General features: G+C 37.9%; 1 protein-coding gene across 3 annotated transcripts in view; it reads right to left on the reverse strand.

The window, feature by feature from the left end:
• Positions 1 to 26,434, reverse strand: part of adgrb3 (adhesion G protein-coupled receptor B3) — a 201,573-nt gene that overhangs the window by 19,328 nt on the left and 155,811 nt on the right. For all 3 annotated transcript variants that reach the window (XM_077236465.1, XM_077236464.1, XM_077236463.1), the window contains 7 exons: positions 26,175 to 26,278; positions 25,988 to 26,090; positions 6,552 to 6,702; positions 2,190 to 2,259; positions 1,755 to 1,821; positions 1,200 to 1,285; positions 461 to 559 (listed from right to left, as the gene is read on the reverse strand). In XM_077236465.1, the coding sequence (XP_077092580.1) occupies positions 461 to 559; positions 1,200 to 1,285; positions 1,755 to 1,821; positions 2,190 to 2,259; positions 6,552 to 6,702; positions 25,988 to 26,090; positions 26,175 to 26,278 (680 nt within the window). The remainder of the gene's footprint in view (positions 1 to 460; positions 560 to 1,199; positions 1,286 to 1,754; positions 1,822 to 2,189; positions 2,260 to 6,551; positions 6,703 to 25,987; positions 26,091 to 26,174; positions 26,279 to 26,434) is intronic.

A 26,434-nucleotide genomic window follows, 5' to 3' on the forward strand; every position in this document is an offset into this window, starting at 1 on the left:
TTATAAAAATGATGTTGAAATCAAACTGACTGGCTCCTGATGCTTGACAACCTCAGATCTCATGGTTGGTTTGTCTTGCAGGGTTATTTGCTATTGTAAAATATAAATTTTTCTATGGAAAATAACTTTTACAGAAGTCTACTGCTGCGCTCTATAGAACACATACAGTGAAGAGAAGATAGATTGTATTTGCCAGTTTCATACCAATGAAAGCATGCACATGTCCAAATTCCCATCATCATCAAGAGAACACAGCAAGCAATTCGTTGTTCCAAAAGAGTGTCAACATATTACATATTACAGAGAACAAGAGCCAGCTGTTCATTTAACACCTCCACAATCTCCTTCCCCAAGGCAAGTGGAAGGACACACACACACACACACACACACACACACACACACACACACACACATGCTTATTCAGCATAATCGATTTGCTGAGGCATTGGTGGGTACTTACATGGCATTGCTGGCCGTTGTTGCTGATAAAGCAGTAGTTGAGACAACGCCACATTTGGCACATTTTAAAGTTAGTCCTGTATGGGGCTCGCTAATCTGCCTGCAGGACAGCCAAATAACCAGACAACACACAGGGAACATATTTACACAGTGATCCGATTATACCAGAATAGAAGTGTGGATGTTTCTTTTGGAGATATGGCCCTTTGTGGATATCATCATCAAAGGTGAAGAGTGTAATTTCTGCACATTTAGTAGCACCAGAATTTGAATCAATTTGTTTGATCAGCCGTACTGAGCTGGAAACATCTCTATCAGCAAACTAATGGTGTGAATTTGGATCCGATGACACTACAGCTCTGTTTCAAACCCTGATGAGGTCTCTGTCAACATAGGCAACTACCTTTTAAGGCAGCTTAGCGTGACAGTCTATTCTGAAACAGTTTGATGTTAGCATGTTGCTAACAAAGTGTCGATGTGCTTCTTTTCATTAGCTCATTTCCACACCTAGTTAACTGACAATACATCAGGAAGCAGCAACAAGTATGTGAAGTTGCTGCGAGCTGTTCAACATAGTAAGCTGTTTCGATACAAGACATTTAACAGCCAACCAACTTCTAATTTCAACTGGTTTCCTTATTGAAAAGACATTTTGTATTAAACTGTCAGGACCCCAGGAAAGGAAGGCATTGCCTTGCCTTATGTATGTGTTTGTGCAATGTTGTTAAATTGGCACTTACCCTGCTCTATGTTTTAGTTTCTTATCCAGAATCCCATCTCTTGAAACCAGTTTATTAAACACAAGAATGCCAATCACCATGTTAACCTGTAAACACAAACATAAACATTAACACTGTCAGGGCCTGATCTTATCAAAATGTAAAATTGCAGTAAATTAACCATACACTGTTTATAGCACTGACTAAATGTAAAAGCTTTCCTTTAGGCATAGTGCTTTTCAATGTATTTGAGTATTTTACAACTTAGCTTCAAGCTCTTTAAAAGTACAACAATACAAATATAAATCTACTGTTTAGTGTTGTGCAGAAGCGTTGTTGCGTGAATCTGTGCCACATTACATCTTAATTCAGTCTAGAAACAAACTGCTTAATGATGTATGTAAATGACGGGTCACACAATCTTCATACCGTTCTACAATGGAGCGAGGCAATTTTCCATTTCAACATTGGCATGCTAGACTAGTCCAGTAAATGACATAAAACATTACAAAAGCCACTGGTGTGTGTGTGGTTAAGACTGGTAAATGACTGTAAATAAACAAAGTGTAAAATTACCAGCACCACTGCAGCGGCAGGTCCCACAAATGCATAGAGAAGACCACCTTCCAGAGATAGCCAACAGCTGCAAACACACACAAAAAAAAATATCAGCAAATCTTGCATTAAATGTAACATCCGGCATCAACTTAATGGGGCATGGCAGTACACAGTCGTATCGTCCTTGAGTGTCTGGGGATCTGGAGCCATATGCCATGGTTCTACATGAGAGACTTTTAGTGTGGAACAAGAACTCTAAAGAGATCTTAAAACACTGTTTATATCCAGGTATTCTCTGGAGAACGAGGTGGGACTGTTGCAGTCTCTTGGCTCTGACTCACTACTTCATGCTACTGTTTTAATTGGTAAGATTATCCATGTGCTATGTGTGGGGTCTCTTACGTTTCTGGGTGAACATGAGGAACAAAAGTATAGAAAAATGAGGTGTCTTACTATTGAGGTGTCCCATATCCTTTTGCTTTTGTGAATCCCATTGAGATAGCGACCACCAAGGCAGGTAATCCTTCAAAAGAGACACAGGAGTGATGAAAGCCCACATACTGGGTAATCCTTCAGAGCAGGAGACATTCACAGCACATGTACGGTAGCTTCAGTCAGAGGTCAAGCATAAGAAGAAACTAATGCGAGTGGTGCTTGTCCGTGCAAAACCAGTGTAGATGCTACAGTTGTTGTTTTTTTTGTGCTGTTTTATCACTTTGAAAATGACATTTAATTCTACATATTTTAATATAAATAAAATCAATTTGAAAATAAAAATAATACTAAATAAAATATAATATATTTAAAAACATTATTTTTTTTGGAAATGTATGCATGTATGTACATATATATATATATATATATACACACACTTTTTTTACATAGACATTGCCTTATTAATTTTATATTAAACACATTTTTATATTAAATGTATTTATATACATTTAATATAAAATATTATACACATACACATTATATACACTAATACCAGCTCATAGCCAATATGGTATCAATATTTTTTACATGTCTAATCATGCATGTCTCCACCAAAAACGAGTTTAGAGTTACATATCTGTAACCCTAAACATGAGCAACAGTTGCCTAAGCAAACGCCACTGCAGATCTTCAGAAGCACTTCAGGTTTTCAAGTCAGGAACGGCATAACTTCTAAATCGTTTGTGTCATTAAAGCAGTTAAACAGTTTAATATGAATCCCTAGAGTTTTACACTAAAAACCAGCATGTGAAATACAATTACCACCACTGATTTTGAACAGAGAGGCTGGAACAATCAAACGGGTCTTGAGCTGAAGTATTATATCATATCTGCTATCTTTCTAATCCTCTCTCTCCATTCTCTGTCTCTCATGTTTGCTGGTCTCGAGCAGGACTGCCATTATGAAAGGGCTCTTTCTGCTCCTGCCACTATCCCGTGATCTGAATATTAACACCATCCCTCTCGCACTGGTGGCTGAATTTATCGATGCAATCAGCTTGTCTGTAGAACCTGCGAGGGGTCTTGTGGGCCTCCTCCCCTAACCAAAGCTCCACCCCTAGCCAACATGCAGTTTCATCCTCAACCAATCGGAAAAAGCACTGCAGTGCACACAACGCCACTGTTCCTCCCTCACAGGTAACATTTAGACTCTGGATGGATGTAAAAAGAAGGAATATCTGAGAAGGATTAATGAGTTTGACCTGGAAACTGTCCATAATGATATGGTTGTTCCATCACAGGTATAAAGTATACCTGTGGATTTATAGTTCAGCCGAACAAACACAGCACAGTTTGCCAGATAGTGAGAACGAAGTGCCTCTTGTGTTCCTATGACCTGAGTAGGGGTCATGCAATTAAACAGACCAGCTGTTGGTTTTCTGATCTTTAACAGATGCTTCAGATTAGTACTTTTCCACTGAGACACCATTTGGTTCCAAACGAAGAAAAAAAAAAAAAGAAAAAAAACACAAATGAAATTAATTTTACAGACCACTGAGTTAACCAAAAAAGATATTACTACATGGCTGTTTACTAGAGATTTCATTCAGGGAAAAAAAAGTTTAGGGTAAAGATTATTCATCCTAAACTGCAGCGGCAGCAACTCAATGGATAACTGTGCGTTCACACTGCCGGCGAGAGCGGCGCGGCGCGTCTTGGACGGTGAGAGCGGCGAGGAGAGTTGAAGTCAGGTCAACTTTATGGTAATAAGCAATGACGTGGTTCGGCGGCAACCGGCGGCAACCAATCGGAATATAGAAGTGCTCCGTTTGAGAGGAGTCCAGAGAAACGCAGTCCTGTAAACTTTGGTTCCGACCACATTAGTTCCCAAGCAAAATAGAGGAGGTTGATCATTTGAATTTGATAAGAAGGCGCGCAACACTATTTATAGGCAATATTTTCGCGCTAGAACGCTTTTTTTTCAGCAGGAATGTAAATTATAATAGCACTTAACCATGAACACAAAAGCCACACCACACAAATGGCTTTTAATTTGTTTATTTCATTAGCAAACATGTCACTATAATTGTTAAGTTTTTTCCATCGATCATGATTGATGCTTTATGGCCCCTTTAAATACAGTTGTAAAAATGACCACGCGTTCGATCTACGTCAGAGCATCAGAGCGTCCACGAATCTTTCCACAGCGTCGCTGGCAGGGCGGCGAGAGCGAATTTTGCCGCTCTTGCCGGCGGCGGTGTGAACGTACAGTTAAGACATGGTCGAAATGAACAGCCGAAGATCAAACTGAGCATCAGAATGAGATATAAGTGACTTTAAACCTGGCATGGTTGTTGGTGGGCAGATGGGCTGGTCTGTATTCGGAATGTGTACCTAATAAAGTGGCCCCACATTTTTGTGCCGTGTCATGCTAGAGGTAGACATTAACAAAGGTGTAATGATCCGGAAGGTGGCTGCTAGTATCCTTTATTTATTTGTGTCTGGTCGTACTCACTTCTTATCAACGGTTGTTAAGCGAATGGAGTCATGGATGGATGGAAAAGCAGGAGCAACAAGTTCATTTAATAGCAGGTGTCACTTATCAAGTCTTCCGCTTTTAAGCCCTGAGATACTGAAAACAAACCACTTATGAATTGAGTGTAACATTACAGTTCTAAAATGTGAGTCTTGTTTTATAAATGCTTTAATTCAAGAAACATTTCATGGATACCAATCCACCATCAATGTTTATCTAAATAGCCAAACTAATAAACGGTTCACATATCTGTCTTTGTCTATCTTCTTCTGTCATGTCTTTTTCCTCTGCACACAGCAAAACACTGCAATGATGGAAAGACAGAGCCTTGTTTGTTGCTAGGTAACTGGAGGGATGAGCGTTTGCTCTTCTGTAATCAATTTGATGTGTGTGTAATGGGGTCCTGTATAAGAAACCACAGGGAGGTATGGAACATACGAGACGATATTTAAAGGGGCCATGAACTGTTTTTTTTTTTTTAATTTTTAATCTGATTTGCACATAAAATATCAAAACGGTCATATTTTAGAAATAAAAGGCCTTTTTCTACTCTGATTTTAGCCTTTAATTTGAACGCTCTGTTTGAAGGCCATGTCTGCTGTGAGACTTCAGTGTAAACGCCCACTGCTGTGATTGGCTGACATCTTTGCATATGAAATAAGTATTACATGTGGAACTCTCTCGAAAACTTTTACTAAATTTTTACTATTACAGCTGTCGAGATTAACTAATTTTGAAAAGTGTTGATTATAGCATTATATCTAGATCTACTCCTGTCGCAAGAAAGGTTGCAGTGATGAGCATTGTAGCCGTTCACAGATAGGTCTATCGAGCGCATGAATGCAGTGATCTCATCATTGCAACTCGATTTCTGCACTCTTACGAATGCTTTCATCATAACTAACAGTTCAAAGATTATGCAAGTAAGAGCATAGGCAGTGTCATTGATTATAACGGGAGTTTTGGAGAGAACTGTCACTGATAAACTCTCGCTGTTTGATTGACAGCTCCAGCAGATTATAAAGGTAGTGTTCTTTGATCGCTTTCTGTATATAACAATCATAATTTAAAAGATTGATTATTTTTAAGCTACTTAGATAAACAATGTAAAGTTGATCATTTAGTCACTAGCTTGATTTACTGACGCAATAAACGATTTTGAGACAAAGAACGTCTGACTACATTAATCATATCAGAAATCGATTGGTCACAGATCAGGCATTAGAATTAACACGGTTACTTACATGTTGTGGCATTACTGTCGGGTCCATATCTTACAGTAAAAGACTGTTTGTAGTCTGCGACTGTATGCGACTGATTTACCAAAAAAACTGAGACATTCACAATTTCACATTGAAGAGAACTACTTTCCTAGCATTAGGAAGTTTTGGAAGCTAATGTTATTTTTAGTCCAGTGACCCTGTATCTCTCTTCAGCTCACTAACGTGTCAGTGGACGAGGCCAAAGACGCGATGATGTAGAAGTAGGCTTTGGTTTGATTCTGCAGAGGCGGTCTTTTGTTGCACTATAATGTCATAATGTGACAACCTTCCAAACGAGTCGTTTTCTGAGCTTGGATCCAATAAACGATGTTTTTGGACTAACAAGGAAGTTTTGAGCTCTGAAACAGGATGTTTTTACAGTACAATAACCTCTTACATGTCCATTTTAAAATTTTTATTTCTCATTCATGACCCCTTTAAAAATTACCCACTCACATTGTCTGTATTTGAAAAGTAAACACCAGCTGCATGATGATGATGGAGCAGTAAAATTGCACATTATTGAAGAAAGAAGGAGAGATGTAGAGATACGGTAAGTGTAATGGAGAACCAAGCACTCACCCCATCCCAGGCAGAGGAAGCGTTTCCGAATGAGCCTGGTCCGAACTTTCCCTGTCACAGCCATATAGGACTGCCAAGCTTCTGTCAAAACCCAGCAGAAGGACGCCAGGAAAAAGAAGTGCAGAAATGCAGTTGTCATCGTGCAAATGCCCTGTCCATCCGAGAGAGAGAGAGAGAGAGAGAGAGAGAGAGAGAGAGAGATACAATATTTTGAAACAAGTCAGGTCCACATGAGGGTTTTTGGACTGTCAATTGAATCTCACACAGCCAGACTTCGGGTGGAAAGTACTAAAATTCCATTATTAAAATGACAGGAAATGTGAACTCACTGAAAACAAACAAAAAATGTCTCCCTCAAAGCACCTACTCCCTTTGATTTTCATGCAAGGTGTCGTGAAAAGCCTGAGACTAAAGCCCTATTTGCACGGGATTATTATTACCTGGTGACCTCTAGTCATATCTAATAATTGCGGAGGTTGTCTTTGATCTTAATCCCGTGCGAATCGGCCATGTCTGTAATTTGTAAAGTAAAAATTCCCCTGCAAATGACCTACCACCTACCTACCGAACACACCTACCGAGGTCTTGTGAGAAAAATCGGCATCTCAGTGATTTGGCCAGGATTTGGTGGGGTCGTGTATCATTTTTTCAATGTTTTCGCGAAGAATGGAATGTTTTCATAGTATTTTGGGTGCTAGGTCATATCGCTATACACCATACAACTAAGCAATTTGCAGAAAGGGAAAGCTGAAAACCATCAGAAGAATGAAAACAAAAAGAATGATTAGTTGGAGATCATAGATGACATGTATAGCAGCATGTGGTAAGGAAAATTCTTCTGTTTATAAAGACCTAGCCTATAATAATAAGACATTCCCAAACCATAGCCTATTAAAAAATAGCTAAATACGTATGACATGATTTCCGGGAGATAAGTCAGTAAATTCTAGTAAAATCACAGGCTTCGCTTATCCGGTGCGAATGCGCCACACAGAATTCAGATTTCTAAAACACACAAGGTCAACAGATAATACTAATCTTGTGCGAATAGGGCTTAAAAAAGCGACAGACTCGGCTAGAGCATCATTTAGGACCGGGCACTTTGATGGTATGTACTGTGTTCACAATGTGCTCTTGTGGATATGGGTTGGATTAAAAAAATATATAATTTCATTTAGAGAAATAATGGGGTCATTGCGATATTTTTTTGGGAAATAAATTAATACTTTAATTCAGCAAGGATGCATTAAACTGATCAAAAATCAAAAAATACAAATTCTTCTTGAGCATCAAATCATCATATTAAAATTATTTCTGAAGGATCATGTGACACTGAAGGCCGGGGTAATGATACTGAAAATTCCATCAAAGGAATAAATTACATTTTAAAATACAAAACAGAAAACGGTTATATTTCATTTGTAATCATTTTTCACAATACTACTCATGCAAACCTTTTAAGACTGGAATGATCAGTATGTGACAAAAACACCTCTTTCCTAAAACCGTGGTTCCCACTACATTTGACCAATGAAAGTCCTGGGACAACATCAAGACAGTGAAATACTTTAGAGCAGTGCTTCTCAACCGGTGGGTCGTGAGTCGCAAGACCGTTTTGAGTGGGTTGTGGAGTGTGCAGTTAAAAAGACAACATGAACAACAAAAACATAATTCTAAATGACTTATTTTGAAAGACGTGCATGAAAGCTGTTGACTCTTCTGTCAGATATAGTTATTCACCTGAAACACATGATTCAGTATCTGCTGTCAGATGAGATGTCATTATTCTAATGTTTTTTTTTGTAACTTGTTACGAAATAAAAAGTCTCTCACCTCAAACTTTCCTGTCCTGTCAGACGTTATACCGTGCCCACATATGGGGGCGTACGCTGTATATCAATTCACTATATCTAAAGAGCAGATGAAATTACAAACACGCAGCCAAGTAGTACCAAGTACCAATAACATACATAACTGGTACATCGTGTTTTAGCTGGGAAGGATTTGCAAGCAAGTATGATGTTCATTCTATTCAGTTTCCATGCGTTTCATTTACAGTTCATGTTACTAATTTGTATTTACCAATGCCATGGTAACTGTAGTTTCCATAATGCCAAAATGGCAATTTATTTACTCTTTCGTGTTATTTTGTAGTTTTAAATGACTGTGGCGGCTCATAACAACTTACCAACTTTGGCTGCTATTTAATAGCCTTGCCTTATACTGTTTATTCATCAGTGTTAGGGATATTCTTACAATTTGTGTCTATGTTAATTAAAGTACTTGTGTGTGTCAACCGTTTTTGTGAAATAAATTTGCTTGGTTTTTGAAAGCAAATCAGTCAGTGGGTGCTAAATGGTCGATAATAATGTTGTAAAATCCCTAATATCAGATTGGTTGATGGGAAAGACCATCAATGATGCTGATACAGAAACACGTCTTACTTAAGCAAAGCACATTAAGGCTAACCACCTTCAAGTGTATCTTGGATGCTCCCACACAACGTCCGGGAGATTTAGCTTGAAGTTCACAGCCAGGGTGCATCTAAGCCAGACGACTTCTGGACAAATGTTCCCTGACTCATACACTGTTCCTTGTACTTAATTAGTAGAAATCTCTACAATTAGTATACAACTTTTTGGATCTTTTTTTATCACTTTTTATTGATAAACTACATTCTAAAGTTTAAGGTCAGCAAGTTTTATTTTTTGTAAATTAATGAATTACTTGTATTTAGCAAAGATGGATAAAATTGATCAAAAGTGACAGTAAATACATTTACAATGTTACTAAAGATGTCTATTTAAAATAAAAACGCTGTTCTTTTGAACTTTATATTCATAAAATAATCCTGAAAAAATGCATCTCAGAATTTTTAATCAGTACAACTGTTTTAAGCACCGATGATAATAAAAAGAAATGTTTCTTGGGCGGCACATCAGAAGATTTCTGAAGATCATGTCACACTGAAGGCTGGGAGTACTCGGGGGCGGGGCTTGTGTGGGGGCGGGGCAAGTCCGTCATGGCGATAATGAAAATTTTTCGAACTAAAACACCATAATGAAAATTAATGTTGACAAATAAAAATATGACATGGAAATATGTCTATCAAAATATGAAAATATGACTAGAAAAATAACACCGCTAGATTATTATTTCCTAATAGTGATATTACAACACATTTTAGGCTTAATATTAATAAATGTGTATGTGGCAAAACAAAGTTTAAATATAATATTTATATGAGTAAATCTCGTGACTAAAAGATTTGTATGAAACAAATGTATCTTAAATATATTTTGGTATAGGTGGTTTTCACCACGTCAAAGCAGAAGTAGGCCTAACCACTAGGCCACAGCTAAGGACTACATATCTAAGGACTTTTCAGTAAAATTTTCACACTTAAATGATACATAAACACTTAGGGTTTCCTCCTCATACTCCGCTGCTGAAAGATACTTTAAACTAGAGGTAGATATTTCAACTGGATCTTAGCACCACATTTTCAGAGGCATTTCTAGGTGTCAGATGTCTGTTTTCTGCCGAATGCTAGCTGCTTAGCAAACAAGATGAGAGGTGATGTGGCTCATGGCACATGCGTGTCACCGCAGGACCTCACAACCATATGGGCCAGTGCTAATGACTGATGAAGAAACACTTATGCCACGGAGCATAAATTAACTGCTATAATACAGTATCGATTGACGCTATTAACAAGTAGCTCGCGTGGCTTTTTAGGCAAATACACATAGCAAAGAACTACAAACAGAACAGAAACTAAGCATTGTTCCTCAGGTCTCCTAGGTACAGTAGATAACATCACACAGAGGAACAATGTGTGTTTGATCGCATTTGAGGGCACATGAAAGCCCCTAACCTGAGTGGGAATTTGACTTGTAGCTTTAAGTACCGAATGTACTATATCTGTATGCGTGTGTGTTTGCCTGAAGAGCTGGGCAGCAGAGGAAGTGGAGGGGGTGGCACACGGCCTCAGCTCAAATCCTCAGTACACACTGCCCTTTGCAAAGGCAAATTGCCGGGAGATATTGAGCCTGCTGTGTCTGTATCCATGGCAACAGAGGAAGTTCAAGAGAACAGTAAAGAACAACATAGCTGACGTAAAGGAAGGCGTGTGTGTGTGTGTGTCGATGGGATGATGCCGGTGTGCTCTGCTGGGATCAGTGTACAAGCGTGAGGCCAGGGAGGGTTCGAGACATTAACTTTAAGGTTAGATAGTTCATTTTTAAACATGGACTCTGAGACTCTGGTGTAAAGCTAACTCACTTCAATAAGCTTCCGGACACACAGTTTGAGGTTGAAGCAAATATGAAATAAGCCAATTTAATATGCTTCAAATTATGAGAAATATTAAATCATGGCAAACAACACCTAATGAGATTCATTTATGTATCCAGCTGGGTTTTCAACTCTGGTGCACGTTCAATGGCTGTACAATAAAATGCAAATAACTGATACATTAATGTAATGAATTGAAAGCAATTCACAAATTAAAAATAGAACATTAATAATCAGATATCCTAAAGCTTTAATTGTGGATTAGCTTGTTTTACACCATAAGAGTGTTCTCTGTTAAAGGTTGATTATGATTTCACTTTTCTAACTTTAGTAAGCGTGTAATGTTGCTGTTTTTTGCATAAACAACATCTGCAAAGTAACAACGCTAACAACGCAAAGTTCAAAGCAAAGGGAGATATTTTCTTTTAAATAAATTGTTTTTAAGGACTACAACAAACGGCTGATAGGGACTAAACGACATTCCTCCCGGGTTGGTGACATCACAAACCCTAAAATTGACATAAACCCCACCCCCGGAAACACGATTTATACATCATCATGACAGAATATGCTAATCAATGACTAGAAGATAACTACACATAAGCTACATAAATTCATCAACATGTAGACAACATTTCTGACTGGTTAGTTGTCACTTCTTCTTGAGGCTTTGTCTGACTCCAGTTTGAACATAAAAGGCTAAAAGTTTTTGAAATTTTCAGTGCATGACGTGTGAGATAATCAAAGCTACTAATGACACAAGCTGTTGTAGCTCCGCCTCCTGTGCCGGGAACAGCAGCTCATTTGCATTTAAAGGGACAGACACAAAAAACGGTGCGTTTTTGCTCACCCTCAAAAAGGGACAATTTTAACATGCTATATAAAAATATCTGTGGGGTATTTTGAGCTAAAAATTCACATACACACTCTGGGGACATCAAAGACTTACTTTACATCTTGTGAAAAGGGCATTATACCACCCCTTTAAAGTTCACAAATATGAGTTTTAATCAAAATAAAACAATAAAATAATCATGCTGGAATATATGAAGACTTCAGTCCATCTGACATTTTTTCTTTTAAATTAGCATTTTATTGTATCAGGCTACTATGTTTAGGTTGAGTAGGTTCACTTTAATGGCAATGCAAATGTTATTAGTCAGTTATTGAAATGCCTTATTTTCAAAAACGTCACTATGTGCGGAGAGCATTGGTTCATCGGAGGTGGCGTATAGAAGCTTTTGCATCTGAAGTCTTCGTATGTATGTATATATATATATATCAGGGTTTCCGTTGTCCGGTAATTACCGGACATTGGCCGGTAAAAAAATGAAATGTCCGACAAAATTTAATCTCTCCGGTCAAATTGTCCGATTAAAATTGCCTAATAATCCCGCTATTATTTGCCTAACATAATCTGAATTTGAGAATAAGCCTAAAATGTATAAAGCAAAAATACACCGATCTTTGGCTATGTTATAAATATAAAGGAACAGGCTCTACCGTTTGAAAGTTATGAAACAACATTGCATGCTGCATTTCAAATAAAGCGCACGCCTAAAACGGCTGTAATATAGGCCTAAACAATGAACGATTGAGTGAGACGTTTAAAATATGGCCAGGCCCAGGCAGACTAGCCTTAAAAGCTTTTTTCCAGAGGCCAGACGATGGTGAATCAGGAACATCTCATTATAGCCAGTGGTTCTAATCCGCGCACTCGTACAGTTTTTTTTTCTCTCTCATCAAAACTGAATAGCCTAAGCCTATGTTCACCAGTGGTTACAGTCTATATCAAGTCTATATCTATATAGATTGAAACGCACGTCCAAGTGAAGATTGCGCAACCTGCGTAGCGCGTCGTCCATGCAACTGATAGCAGCGGACACGAGCGCTCAGCTTGATTTCAAAAACAACAGATTTTAGCGCTAGATCTCTTATTTAATAGCGAACTAAAGGAATGATCTGGTAGTTAACTGGAGATGTTTTATTTATTTGTATTAGGTGCATCCGTGCCTCAATGTTTCAAAAAGTGAATGTGTGTGAAACCATAGTAAAAAACAATTGGCGTTGATTGACGCCAATCGGACGTTTATGTTTTTTTCCGACTATTTGAAAGTTAAGCTAATAATAACATGTTGCATTCTATACGGTCTGATTATGTAATTTTTTAAGTTACATAGACTGCCTCCAGTTTTCCTCAACTTGACTAATTAAGAGGCGATATTTGACCGGCATATCATCAAAATGTCCGTAAAACAAAACCTCTACCGGTCAGTTTGACCGGCACCATTTTTTTCTAGCGGAAACTCTGAGAGATATATATATATATATATATTTAGATTAGATCATATTAAATGTATTGCCATTCTGCAAAAAGTACAAGTACAGAGCCAATGAAATGCAACAGTTCTCTGTTATAATTTACAATATGCATTTTTATCACAATAAAATAAAAATAACTCCCTGTTGTAGAAAAACTTAATTGTCATTGTGAAATTCAGTAGTTCTCTGTTATAGTTATATGCATTAAATCAAAATAATATAAAATAATGAAAACTTGAGATGCACTGCGAATCGTCTTTGAGGCAAATCGTGACTCCCTGAATCAAAATCGAATATCGAGGTGCAAAAATATTCCTGCTCCTAATGTTTTTGCCCCACAGTTCTCTGTATGCATTTGTCATATATTACAGTATACTTTTACCAAGGGTGACTTTAAACAGCACTGCTCTCTTGGTTTTTACAGGAATGCGTTTACGTCATTCTATCATAGCACTCACACGTCGCGCAGGGACCAAGCTGTCAGAAGATATCTATAGAATACGGTCTCCCTCACAAAGCTCAACGAAAAGGCTGCTGGAAAATAATACCACCCTAGATAACATCTACAGATGCCAATGTCACAAGTTTGCCAGTGCACTAGGTCAGTTAGCCCATTAAGCTGTCATTAACTATTTATCATTCAGCTGTTCAAACATGAAAAAGACTGACTCATTTTACCCCAAGGTAAAGTTATAGATAAAACAAAATTAGAGCATGTTTTTATTGAAAGCTATCTCGACAGATCATCAAAGTGGCTGATGTGTCAGAAGCATTCAAATCTTTGACTTTAAGCCTAATAATTTGATCTGTGAGTCATCCGTCACGGTATCTTATCAACAGAGAATCCTTTCATTTCAGATGATTCTTCGAGGGAGCTTCAATATTCTCTTTGAAGAGGCGATTAAATGATGCCATGAATAAGAATAAAAAAAAAAATGTAGCATAATCGAAGTCATTTAAAAGTAAATACGTGATGGGAATATGAGGTCACTGCATTGTCCTCTGCCAGTGAGACTCTACCAAGAGGAATAAACTTCTGATAATTGGAGGGAGCGACTTAAAATAATTAAACATTTACGTAATTACCAAAGCCATTAAATTCTAGCCTAGAAATCTAGACGCACCCTAGCGGCAGCAACAATTATTTTGCAGCAAAGTGTGGTCTAGCAACTCTCCGTTGGCATTCGAACTGGAAAAACCAAACTCTGGTCGGGCCAATCACATCGTGTATAGAGTTGGTGGGGGGGCTTAACATAATGACGGCAGCGTTGCGTGTGATTTCCATAGGTGATTTCCCCGCTACCTGAAAAACAAAGAAGATGCTGCTGGCGAACAGCGGTCTTTCGAATTGGCTTTGGCCGCGACTCTGGATGACTTGGAGTTAAGGGAACGTCACTTAAGTCATTCTTAAAAAATGAAGATGTGTTCGGAGTTTTGACGACCGGATACGGCAAAAGTTTAATACATCAACTTGCTCCGATGGTGGGAAAATGCATGGGACTCACTCAGCCACAGCCGTTCGTTGCTCTGGTTGGTTGTAGCGCTGTCCTATTGCGTGCAGAGGGAATTTGAAAGACAACAGTTTATCCCGCCCCTCGGATTGAGGTATGCCAATTGTGAGTTCCCAGACCTAACATCTTGATGTAGGTCTGGCTTGCCAGGCTAATTAAATTCAGTACAGACATTCAATTTTGTAACTGAGAAAATTTTAAACATTTTTTCAGGACATCATAACTTAGTTATTTTGTTCAATCAGCCATTTTTTTCCCCATTAAACCTCACTTGGTTAATTATTTTATCTCTGATTTTCTAATAACCATCTCAATGAAGCCTGTTTAACTCCGGTAAAAAAAATAAAATAATAATAATAAATATTTACTCCTACAGGAGAATTTTACAGAAATTTTTCAACAGCTTTTTGCCAGTGGTGACATTGACAAAAACCACAAAAGTATTTAAATTAAAAAGTATTCAATACTCACTCTATTCCATTCATAATCTTCTGAAGCTTATATGGCAGCTTTCTGTGAAGATCAGCTCAAATCTAAGCCAGAGCTGTAGTAATAGCAGCGGGTGTTTGTAATAGTGCAATGCTCTCACAGATCAGCACAATGTAAAGGAAGTGTTGATATTGTAAGCCGTTGTTAAGAGTCAAACTGACAATGCTGCTGATATCCAGGCCAATTAAGCCAGACTCATTATGCAACAGAAAAGAAAATGGTCCTATTCCCCCAGTCTGGATATTTCAGGAATCCTGCCTTCATTACACTTTCGAGCTGTAGCACAATATCTCAGTTTAACAACTATTTATTCACACTCTGTCAAGATAATTGTTTGAAATGCTTTTCTCGTCACCAATTAATGTTACATACTCTGATACAAACAGCACTCTTCAGCAGTTTGAGCAGTATTGTTTCCGTTTTCACATAAATGTCTTTCCTACATTAACATTTATGACAAATGTTGCTGCTACACCAAGATATGAAAATGTTGCTTTCTATTATTCAACAGGTAAAGCACAGACGCTACACTAGTAGCATCAAACCAATTCATAAAGTATGGCTGCACCGATCTCTGCTTAAAAGGAGCATATCTGGTATATTTACCACAAATAATCATACAGCATTTTCTTCTTTAGTTTCCTTCTCTGCTGCCTGGATTGACTATTACTAGTGTCACCGCTTAGAAAATGAAAACTCCACAGGAAAAGTAAATCATGAATGCTTTTCATCATGTTCAAACGTTATTCACATCGGTTCTTTCCAATCAAAATCCATGATGTTTGCGATTGGAAAGGTGCCGCGGGCTATCCTCACATCTTAGTACTTGAGAAAATAAACAAGTCAGCAACCGATCAAAAGGAAGTTGCACATAAATACAGACACTAAATTATAGACTCGTCTGGAAGGTGAAGATTAGAATTATTTACCTCCGTAAACATGAGGATTTTGAGGTCTGGTGAAAAACGAAACTGGGAAATGTTCAGGAGAGCTGACCATCACTACTTAAGAGTGCAGCTACAAAATGATGCTTTTTCCTATCATTTATCAATATCAATATGAAACAAAAAAGAATCATTTTTACTTTGTAATGCACATTTCGGGTCTTATAGAGAATGGTGCATGAGTACAAAATATTCAAAAATGTCTTTGCAATCTTCTATTAAACTATAAAATAAGCTCTGACTTAGCAACAAGTTTCCTTTTTGGCTGACCACGAAATGATTGTGCATTATACAGAGCGGACTTTTAAATTCCAATTTAATTCCTGGATTTGAAATGAGGTAGCAAATGTGATCCAGAATAGCATCTCTAATTTGAATGTTGGGAAGTAGAACTAAAATAATAGAAATTAAGAAACTGTATCATTTAACTAGAAAAAATAAAGTTTGTCAAGACTGTCATGTTGGCCTTATAAAAAGTTTAAAAAAGGTTTTATGGTTGTGCTTTATGTACTTTGAATACTGATATATACAGCAGTTGTTAGAACGACAGACAGACAGACAGACAGACAGACAGACAGACAGACAGACAGACAGACAGACAGACAGACAGACAGATTGATAGACAGATAGATAGATAGATAGATAGATAGATAGATAGATAGATAGATAGATAGATAGATAGATAGATAGATAGATAGATAGATAGATAGATAGATAGATAGATAGATAGATAGATAGAAACTCCACTGAAATAAGTGAAGGCTGACTTAATTGAAAAAGTCTCCAACATATTTTTTTTTTAAAGTTAGACCAACTTATACTTTAAATTGAAAGTAAAAGTTCAGAGCCTCAAAGTGAATAAAGTCTGGTTCATATAAATCTGCCATTTCATTTCCTCTGACAGCTAGTACATACTGGCACGACTCGGATACTTCACAACGAGCCACTGGATTAAATGGCACCTTTTCTTGCAGCGAGAGATAAAGAGGAAGTCTCTAAGCACCATTTAATAATTCTAGAGCTCCATAAGACACCTTAGGTGCTGCTAATGGAACAAGAGCAGACTTTGTGTCTGTCCGGCTTGCTCTTTATAAGAACTACAGCACAGAACTTACGTCTTTACCTCTAAAAGAGTTAGTTCACACAAAAATGAAAATTATGTTATTAATTAGTCACCCTTATGTCATTCCAAACCCGTGAGCCCTTCGTTCATCTTCAGAACACAAATGAAGATCTTTTTGATGAAATCCAAGAGGTTTCTGACTGCAACGTTATTACCAATTTCAAGGCCCAGAAAGGTAGTAAAGACATTGTTAAAATAGTCACTGTCAGTACAGTGGATAAACCTTAATGTTATGAAGTGCTGAGAATATTTTGTGCACAAAAAATAATTAACTAATAAAAACTTCATTCAACAATTTCGTCTCTGACGCTGTTCACATTGTAAACACAGAGAAGCGTTTCCGGTTTCTACTCCAGAACGCCGGCTCAGTATTGGCTGGATCCTGTGTCAGCATGCAGATGTTGCAGTCTATGGACGAGTCAGAAAGCTCTAAGATTTCATCCAAAATATTTTCATTTGTGTTCTGAAGATGACATTAACCTAATTAATAATAGAAATTATATTTTTAGGTGAACTAACTCTTTTAGAGGTAAAGACGCATGTTCTGTGCTGTAGTTCTTATAAAGAGTAAGCCAGACAGACGCAGAGTATGCGCTTTATCCATTAGCAGCACCTAATGTCCGAATCCACTTTTGCTAGTTTAACGACAGAAAAAAAATAGTTGGCGCACCCGGCACATGGTCTAAAAGGGTTGTCCCTATTCTCTTAATGAGTAATGGGAGTGTTTTGGGCGTAACGTGGAATAAACCAATCAGAGTCTCATCTCCCATTCCCTTTAAAAGCCAGTTGAAAGCCATGGTGGATTGCTATTTACATGGCGGAATTTGCAAGTGGAAAAACTGAACGCTTCTTCAGAGAGGAAACGGATCTACGGGACAAAGTGTGCGCGTTGTGGACCCGCTTATAGGCGCATATTACTAACACGCTCTTTAAATAACAAAACAAATATTGCAGTCTATTTCAGTTGCCTCAAAATAGCAACTGCGCCTGAACTAGGGCTGCAACAACTAATCGATAAAATCGATTATAATCGATTATGAAAATCGTTGTCAACGAATGTCATTATCGATTAGTTGGTCGTCTTACGTCACGGGGAGCGTTTACTGGTACGCACACACACGCAAGGTCTCTCTCCCTCAGGCGCTCTGCCGAGCGCGCGCGCTACACGGTTTGGAGCAGTCTCTTCTGTCTATGCGAGAGAGAAGAGACTGCTCCAAACCGTGTAGCGCGCGCGCTCTAGATTTCATGAGTTTGAACTAATTCGCGGGCATCAGGGAGCCGCAATCAATATGCGGGAGACTCCCGGGACTTCCGGGATGTCAGTATTTTGTCTCGAGCATCAGGTTGTGCAATCAGTTCGCTCGCAACGTAAGTGATGGATTAAAATAGCGCTACCGCAGAAATAGGTTAAATTAAAACGGTGTTTACAAAGTGAAGCATTAAATACAAAGGCAGTTAATAACAGCAGCAGTAAAATATTGTTTTTAGTCATTGTACTCAGTGGTTTTCAGCGAATGCTTGTGCACTAATGCATAATTTCTCCTGTCCTTTACTCAAGCCTGTTAGCTTGCTGGGTAACGTTACCTCCATTCCGTTCTCTTTTTATAGCATTTGTCTACTAAGTTTTAATTGTTTTTCAAACGCGATCTACTGCGGCTCTACATTCACACAATTGTTTTCAGTCTTTCTATATTTATTTAATCAATTTATCCTTATATTATTCTTTTATATATTATAATATATATTATATTCTTTATCCTTATATTCCTTATAATTACTTTTAAATAAAAATTAAATGAATTATATATTTTAGATGTTTTTAGTTTGTTTTTAGTTCAGATATTCACATCTGAACAACATGTCTGTGTAAATTTGTTTTAACAAAAATTGTGTTAAAACATAATATGTTGGATATCATTTTTTTAACAATAATCATGTTTGTCAACTTGCCATCAGCAATTATCATTAAAAACAATGCAAATATTTATATTAGTAAAACTCAATGTGTGGCTTTTGCACTTTTTAAAGTACACTTTTACACATAAATACCCTGATTTACGGTTTTATTTAGGTATAATAAAAAAAAAATCTAATTTAATTTCTATCCGATTAACCGATTAATCGAAAAAATAATCGTCCGATTAATCGATTATCAAAATAATCGTTAGTTGCAGCCCTAGCCTGAACACACCTCGTTTTCAGACCAGCATGCCGATGGGCACACAAATGGGCGCAAATCCATTTGCTATTTAAACAACGTGACGCAAGACGTGAAAATGATAACTGCGTTGGGCTGAAACTAGCTAAAAACACTTGCTTCACGCCTGGCGCTGCATTGCACCGGGTGTATGATAAAACCCTAACACACACTAGAAGAATACACAGTCATTTCTCATAGGTCTAATAAAGGGTCTACTGCACACTCACACTCTCACACACACACACACACACACACACACACACACACACACAAAACATTGACAATAGGTCTATATTTGTGCCATATTTCAACTGACAAATCTCCTTTATTAAGAGCAGGTTTGTAATGAACATCTAAGGTTCCTTTTATTTGCCATTTGTTGCATGTCCTCAGTTGCATGTTTTATTCATTAACCAATATAACCAGGTAATGCCGAGTTCAGACTGCACGATTTTAGCCCCGATTTTGGCTTGCCGACAGGTTTTGAGAAATCGCAGACAAATGCCCGAAATCACAGGCAAATCAGTGCTCGTTCACGCGAGTGACAATCACGCAGTGTGAATGAGCAAAGACGCGATCTGAGAGAATCGCCGACGAGTCACCGACGCCCGTGAGATATTTGGCATGCTAAATATCTGGACCTGTCGGCGATTCACAATCCTGCTGTGTGAAAAGTGTTCTGACTGAAAACTACATCGGCGATGACCGAAAGCCAATGAGAGAGCAAGATACAGGACAGCAGGATTTAGGGAGGAGTTATAGACCAGAATATCACTATTTTAATAGATAGGCCTATATTTACAATTATATCAAACAGAAACAAAGCACAAACATTTGCATGACCAGCAGCAAGGATGCCAGCAGGACATTTGCAAAATTATTTATTTACCCCCAACTCTCTTTGCAAAACACAGTCCTTGCTCCCCTCGTCTTCCCAACCATTTCCTCCTGCATAAACTGTTTATTTTTCTCATTTTCGCTGCAAATCAGCGCACAGACAATTTGGATCGTAATCTTCTTGTAGGCTAGCATTTTTAATAACAAATTCAGTGTCGCGCGAGAACTCCGGTCTCACGCATGCTGATCTTCCGCTATTTCCTTATCACTTCTCGCGTTTGTTTGGTTGTGAAACGTAGTTTGCGGACCAGGCAGAAGTTGTCGGCGATTCTTTCTTTTGTAAAGTCATGCAGTGTGAAACCTCCTGTCGCCGATCCATTGTGCAGTGTGAACACAGCAGCAACTGAATGTTACCCCATATAGCCATGCAGTGTGAAAACAACAGTGACCCGATTATTTTGAAAATCGTGCAGTCTGAACTTGGCATAAGAGCCATGTCTGTGCAGAGTCTCCTACTTTCAAAGCTGCCAATAAGTAAAATTTTATTGAAGGTTCCAGACAACAAAAAAAGAAAAGCACATTTTAAATAACCGTTGTCAGCAGCCTTAATAATTTCGTGGAGGGTAGTTGAACCGCTTTACATCTTTGATGCAATAAGGACGTTATCCCTTTGTTCCACTAAAAAAATGTATCATTCTATAATACAGCTTTTGCATATAATAATAGTTGTTGATGGGTCAACATTTTTCCATTTCCCATTCATTGCCAGCAACCATATCACCCTGTTTCCCAAGACTGGTTGCCGACTGAAGCCAAGCAGGGTTGAGCCTGGTCAGTACCTGGATGGGAGACCTCCTGGGAGAACTAGGTTGCTGCTGGAATAGGTGTTAAGTGAGGCCAGCAGGAGGTGCTCTGTGGTCTGTGTGGGTCCTAACGCCCCAGTATAGTGATGGGGACACTATACTGTCAAAAAGCACCATCCTTAGGATTAGACTTTAATTTGAGGTCCTGAGTCTCTGTGGTCATTAAAATGTTTCGATGTCTTTCAAAAAAAGAGTAGTTGTGTATCCTGGCCAAATTTGCCCAGTGGCCTCTGTCCATCATCATGGCCTCCTAATTATCTCCATATCTACTCATTGGCTTTATCACCCTGTCTCCTCTCCACCAGTAAGCCGGTGTGTGGTGGGCGTTCTGGCGCACTATGGCTGCAGTCACATCATCCAGGTGGATGCAGCACATTGGTGGTGTTTTGAGGAGACTCCCCCCTTCCATATGTAAAGCGCTTTGAGTACCCAGAAAAGCGCTATATAAATATAAACAAATGATTATTATTATAAACAGAAAAGCAGATTTGCATTCATTTGGGGAAAATGTTGAATCCTCCCTCATGCTAAATGTAAAATGACGTGGTGTGGAATTAAAAAGGAAGATGGCAGTGTTTATGATCAGCACTGACAGGCCTTCAGATCAGCTCAACGTTCAGAGAAGCCGCAGGCTGAGTGCTCTCTCTCGCATGGCCATCACGTCATATGTGTGACCTTCATCTGGAGGCACAAACCTGCACCCTCTGTGACACGTATCCATCGTCTTTACCAGTGTGATGAAGCACGAATTAAACTAAATTGCTACTTGAGAGCAAGGCAAATGGCTGCAAAAAGAACTGGCAAGACACTAGAGAATGGCATTTTATTGTCATGGTAACAGACGTATTGACCATTAAAAATGCTGTACTGATGCCTTAGAAGTGGACAGAGCAGAGGTCCAGATGTAATTATGGTCCATTAACGGAGGGCCGGACCTGCTGCACTGCTGTCATCAAGATTACACTGAGCATTCTTAGAATAACGGCATCAATAACGATAAATCATAACTCAACAACCTAAAGCAGACGCATGTCAAATCATTTATATATATGGTATGTTTAATGGCAAATATCCCATGAAGGCACCAAAGCTCTGTTCCAAAACCTAAAGGCATTATATGCATGCTCCCAAACACAAAAAGCTGTAACAAAACGTAGGCAGCAAAACTGTTCTGCCTTCAAAGATATCTCGTTTTGGCTACATTCTAAAGGCAGTATCACATGTAGTGCTCATGAATAAGGAACTAACAGAATAAACTGCAATACGATTGTGAAATGATTTATCCAATATGGTGGATGGATGGAGAGAAAACGGAAAAGTATTGATAAAAAATCTCATACATTGACTATGTTTACATGCACCCTCATAATGTGATTATAATGGGATTTTGGCAATATTGCGATAAAACCTAATTCTTAAATCAAACTAAAGCGATTAAGCTTAATCGTAGTAACCACAATGAAACATGAAACTATATGGTGTACGCTAATTTTAATCGCAATAAACAGGAACAAATTCATCATTTGTTCTATGCATTGGGGTATGTAAAGAATGGCGTTAAAATGAACAGACTTCTTAGTGAATAAACAGAATAATGAAAATTGCATGTAAACGGGAGTGAAGTGTTTCGCTTGCGTCATGTAAACATCTTACTGCGATTAAGTCCTTACTCTGATTATTGTACAAATCTCATTATTGGTGCACACGTATGTGTTTCTATGCAAAGAAAAAAATATTCAATAATTCATTATTGAGGAATTCATTTTTTAATATTTTGTTCTTTGCACAGTTATACATTCATAAAAGTGAAGTAAAGCGAAACTTTGTTTTCATTGTTTCAAAAATGATTTTAGAATTATCGAGTCTCTAAAATATAAACAATGGAGAGAATACATTCCTGCAGTCTTCCTTAAAAAAATTATTTAAACACGGATGTTCTGTCTTACAACAAATCTATACCAGAAGTTATGCGGCTTAAATAAATATTACGATTTTGGAAAGTATGACTTGTATGGGACTGTTTTCTGTACAGATGTCGGTGTCCTAAGCACATGCCTGATTCGGCTTTATGGTAACACTTTACAATGAGGTTTCATTTGTTAACATTAATGTATTGCTCAACTAACGATGAGCAATACATGTTTTACTGTATTTTTTCATCTTTGTTAACCTTCGTTGTTAAAAATCCACCTGTTCATTGTTTGTCAATGTTAATTCACAGTGCATTAACTAATGTTAACAAATACAACATTTGACTTTAATAATGTATTAGTAAATCTTAAAATTAACATTAACAGATATTAATAAATGCTGTAGAAGTGCAGTTAGTGCATGTTAACTAATGTTGTTACCTAATGCTAACTAATGAAACCTTATTAAAGTGTTACCGGATTTATTTGGTCTATTTAAAAATATTGTTAAAAGATTTCTTTTTTGGTTTGGTTGGTTAGTACTGCTAAATTTAGAATGTGTTCCTTTGATTGTTTTTTTTATCACATTTTATCTTATTAAATAGTAAATAATTAGAATAATTTCAAGCAGCTTTACTATTAAAAAAACATTGGCCTTTTAAAATGTTTTATAGAACAAATAAAGCCAGTTTAATTAAAGTTCGTCCTAAAGGAACGCTTTTATAACCCATACGCCCTCAAGGTTCAGTCAGAAGAACGCCAGTCTAGCATCTCACCAGGTGATGGAACAGAGCTACAGTCAACGGCTTCTTTTGATCACTTTAATGGAACAGGAAATTCATTTGTTTTAACCTTGGGAATTGACTTCCATCCCAGAACGCTCGTTAGAATTAGAATTGGAAAAAGCTCATGCATTGCGCTGCCTGAGAAAGAAAAAAAAAACTGCACTGAAATGTCTGACTGTGTGACTGAGTAATGTGTTATTCCCGCAGCAGCGTTGACTCACTCAGAAGCCCTATCTGTGTGGGCAGCGTAGGAATAACGTTCCACTCTGTGTAAACCCTCCTCTGATGATAACCAAAAACCACCAGCTGTGTTAGTCCTGACAAGCTTGTAAGCAGTGAGAAATCAACCACTTTTATCTTGTTTACTCAAACGAGGGCAAATGAGTGTCATTTGTAAGCATGAGAGTGAATAATTAATCTTTGTTCTTCCGAAGTTCTGCAATTTCCCATATCCAATCATCCCTGATGTTGAATTTGAAATGGTGAATGTGAGAAAATTTGACTCTAGGATCTACTGATCAGGATCGGCATCTTATAATCACATCGTGAATGACTTATATACACCATCTCCTCACAATGAGCTGGAAAAAAGAAATCATTTTGAGCGTTGCCATCTACTTGGGAGCCTATTTAGTCCAATTTGAAATGAATTGTAGACATGTAAAGAGCTTTAAAATGCTTTCACCCAACCTGGATCCTGAAATTTAGACATTCCATTCACAACCATTCGCAACAAATGTTCAGATTCACGTGGGCTCTGGATATTGCAGAGAGACTGTTATATAACTGAACCATTTGGACTGTGAACACTGAGGGATTTTTGCTTGAAGTTTACTGTGATGCATATCTACTAATCATCATCACAAACAGGATGAACTTTAGTTTAAGTCTGGGAAATAATTGAATCTGTATAAAGTATCCCAGCTTCCTTAACTGAACACCACCTAAAAAACTTTACTCAACTAAAAAAAAACTGATAATGAAAGACCGTTTAGTGTTTAGGGAAGCCGATCAGTCGGAAAGAGGTTAGGATAGTTTCGATTTTGACGTCAAAACTCACTCATCTCAGCGAGAACAATGAAACCGCAGCACGTAACAACATCAATACTTCAAAGCGCAAAAGTCTGGTTTGTGGAATTACAAACTCAAGAGCAAAAAAGTTCACAGTTTCATGTCTATTCTATTTGTGGTTTACATGGACACAATCTTTCTGGTCTCGTACCTGCGTCCGTCCATTTTGCATTTGCGTTGTATAATTCAGACTGCAGCCAGCTGGATTCTGGGTAATATATTTAGTGGCTCTGAACATAGAGGCATCATCATCATTTCTCCTTGGCATTGGACACAGAGCGATATACTCACTTGCTAAAAATAACTACCATGGCTTGCTGAGTACTAATTTAAGACTCAAATATAATCTAGTATTCTGATAAACAATGCACAGAGGAAACCATTTAAATCGCATAGGCTAATGTCTTACATATTTCAAATCAGCAATAAAGAAATAAAATCCAACATTAGCGGCACCATAACTTGGGCTTCAAATACTACTAAATACATGCCTTTAAAAAAAGCGATTCATTTACCAGACATTTGCTAAATGAACCTAAAATGGAAATATATGTACATAAATTGCTTGCCACAAGGAAATAATGCAATTTGTTTATACAAACACAACACCTATAACAGAATATGCAGCTCACTACACAAAAACTCGAACATCTGCATAGGTAGGTAGGTCACTTCAGAAAAAAATAGGCCAGCCAGCTTGAATTTAAGTGAGTCACAAAGCCTCAATATAGAGGAATTAAAACAATCTAGCAGGGTTGTATAATATACAAACAGCAGACAGAAAGTTCTTCACCAGTATTAAGTAAAACCAATGTTTTGTTTACATTATAAACCCATAAACGTCTAGATCGACATAATATTAAAACAGAGAAGCTGTCTGGCATGCAAGACAAGCTTACAAAATCAGCCCACACGCAAGCCGAGAAATAAACATGAGAATCCAGAGTTGGACATTTTGTTCAAGAACAAATCGACACTCAAATTCTCAGTAAATGCTTGGTGGCCTTCATTGGAATTTCAATCTAATCTAATATGAGTAAAATACATTTGAGACGGATAAAAGTGGATAAAATTGAAATATTTACCGCATTGTGTGTCTGCGTCTGTCCAACTAGTATCAGGATGTTGGAGCAGATGATTGAAAGGCAGAAATTGATCAGAATGATTGATCTCTCCGACCTGATGTACCTAAAAAGAAATGGTATAAAGTTACATACCCCCAAAAGTGCAATGGCATTATTTGTAATATCCCTTGTACATCAATGCACTTACCTCCATAGAATACCATACACCACGGCCAGCGTGATCAAGGCCAGACAGGACAGACCACAGCCCACTATTAGTGTCACAGATGGAACCCCTGAGTACTCCATAGCCTGCGAGCGGCACACAAGAGCTTCAGTGAGCGTTTTTCAAACCCATGTACCACTAATAAAAGCCCATTTCAGTGCCTTCTAATAAAGCACATTACAGTGCACTAGCTTGTTGCAGCACAGCCATTTATACTGCACAAATTCAGAGGATTAAAGCAC

This window comes from Siphateles boraxobius, unplaced genomic scaffold, assembly GCF_051911475.1.
Source record: "Siphateles boraxobius isolate OS27281-9 unplaced genomic scaffold, OSU_SipBor_1 20, whole genome shotgun sequence".
NCBI lineage: Eukaryota > Metazoa > Chordata > Actinopteri > Cypriniformes > Leuciscidae > Siphateles > Siphateles boraxobius.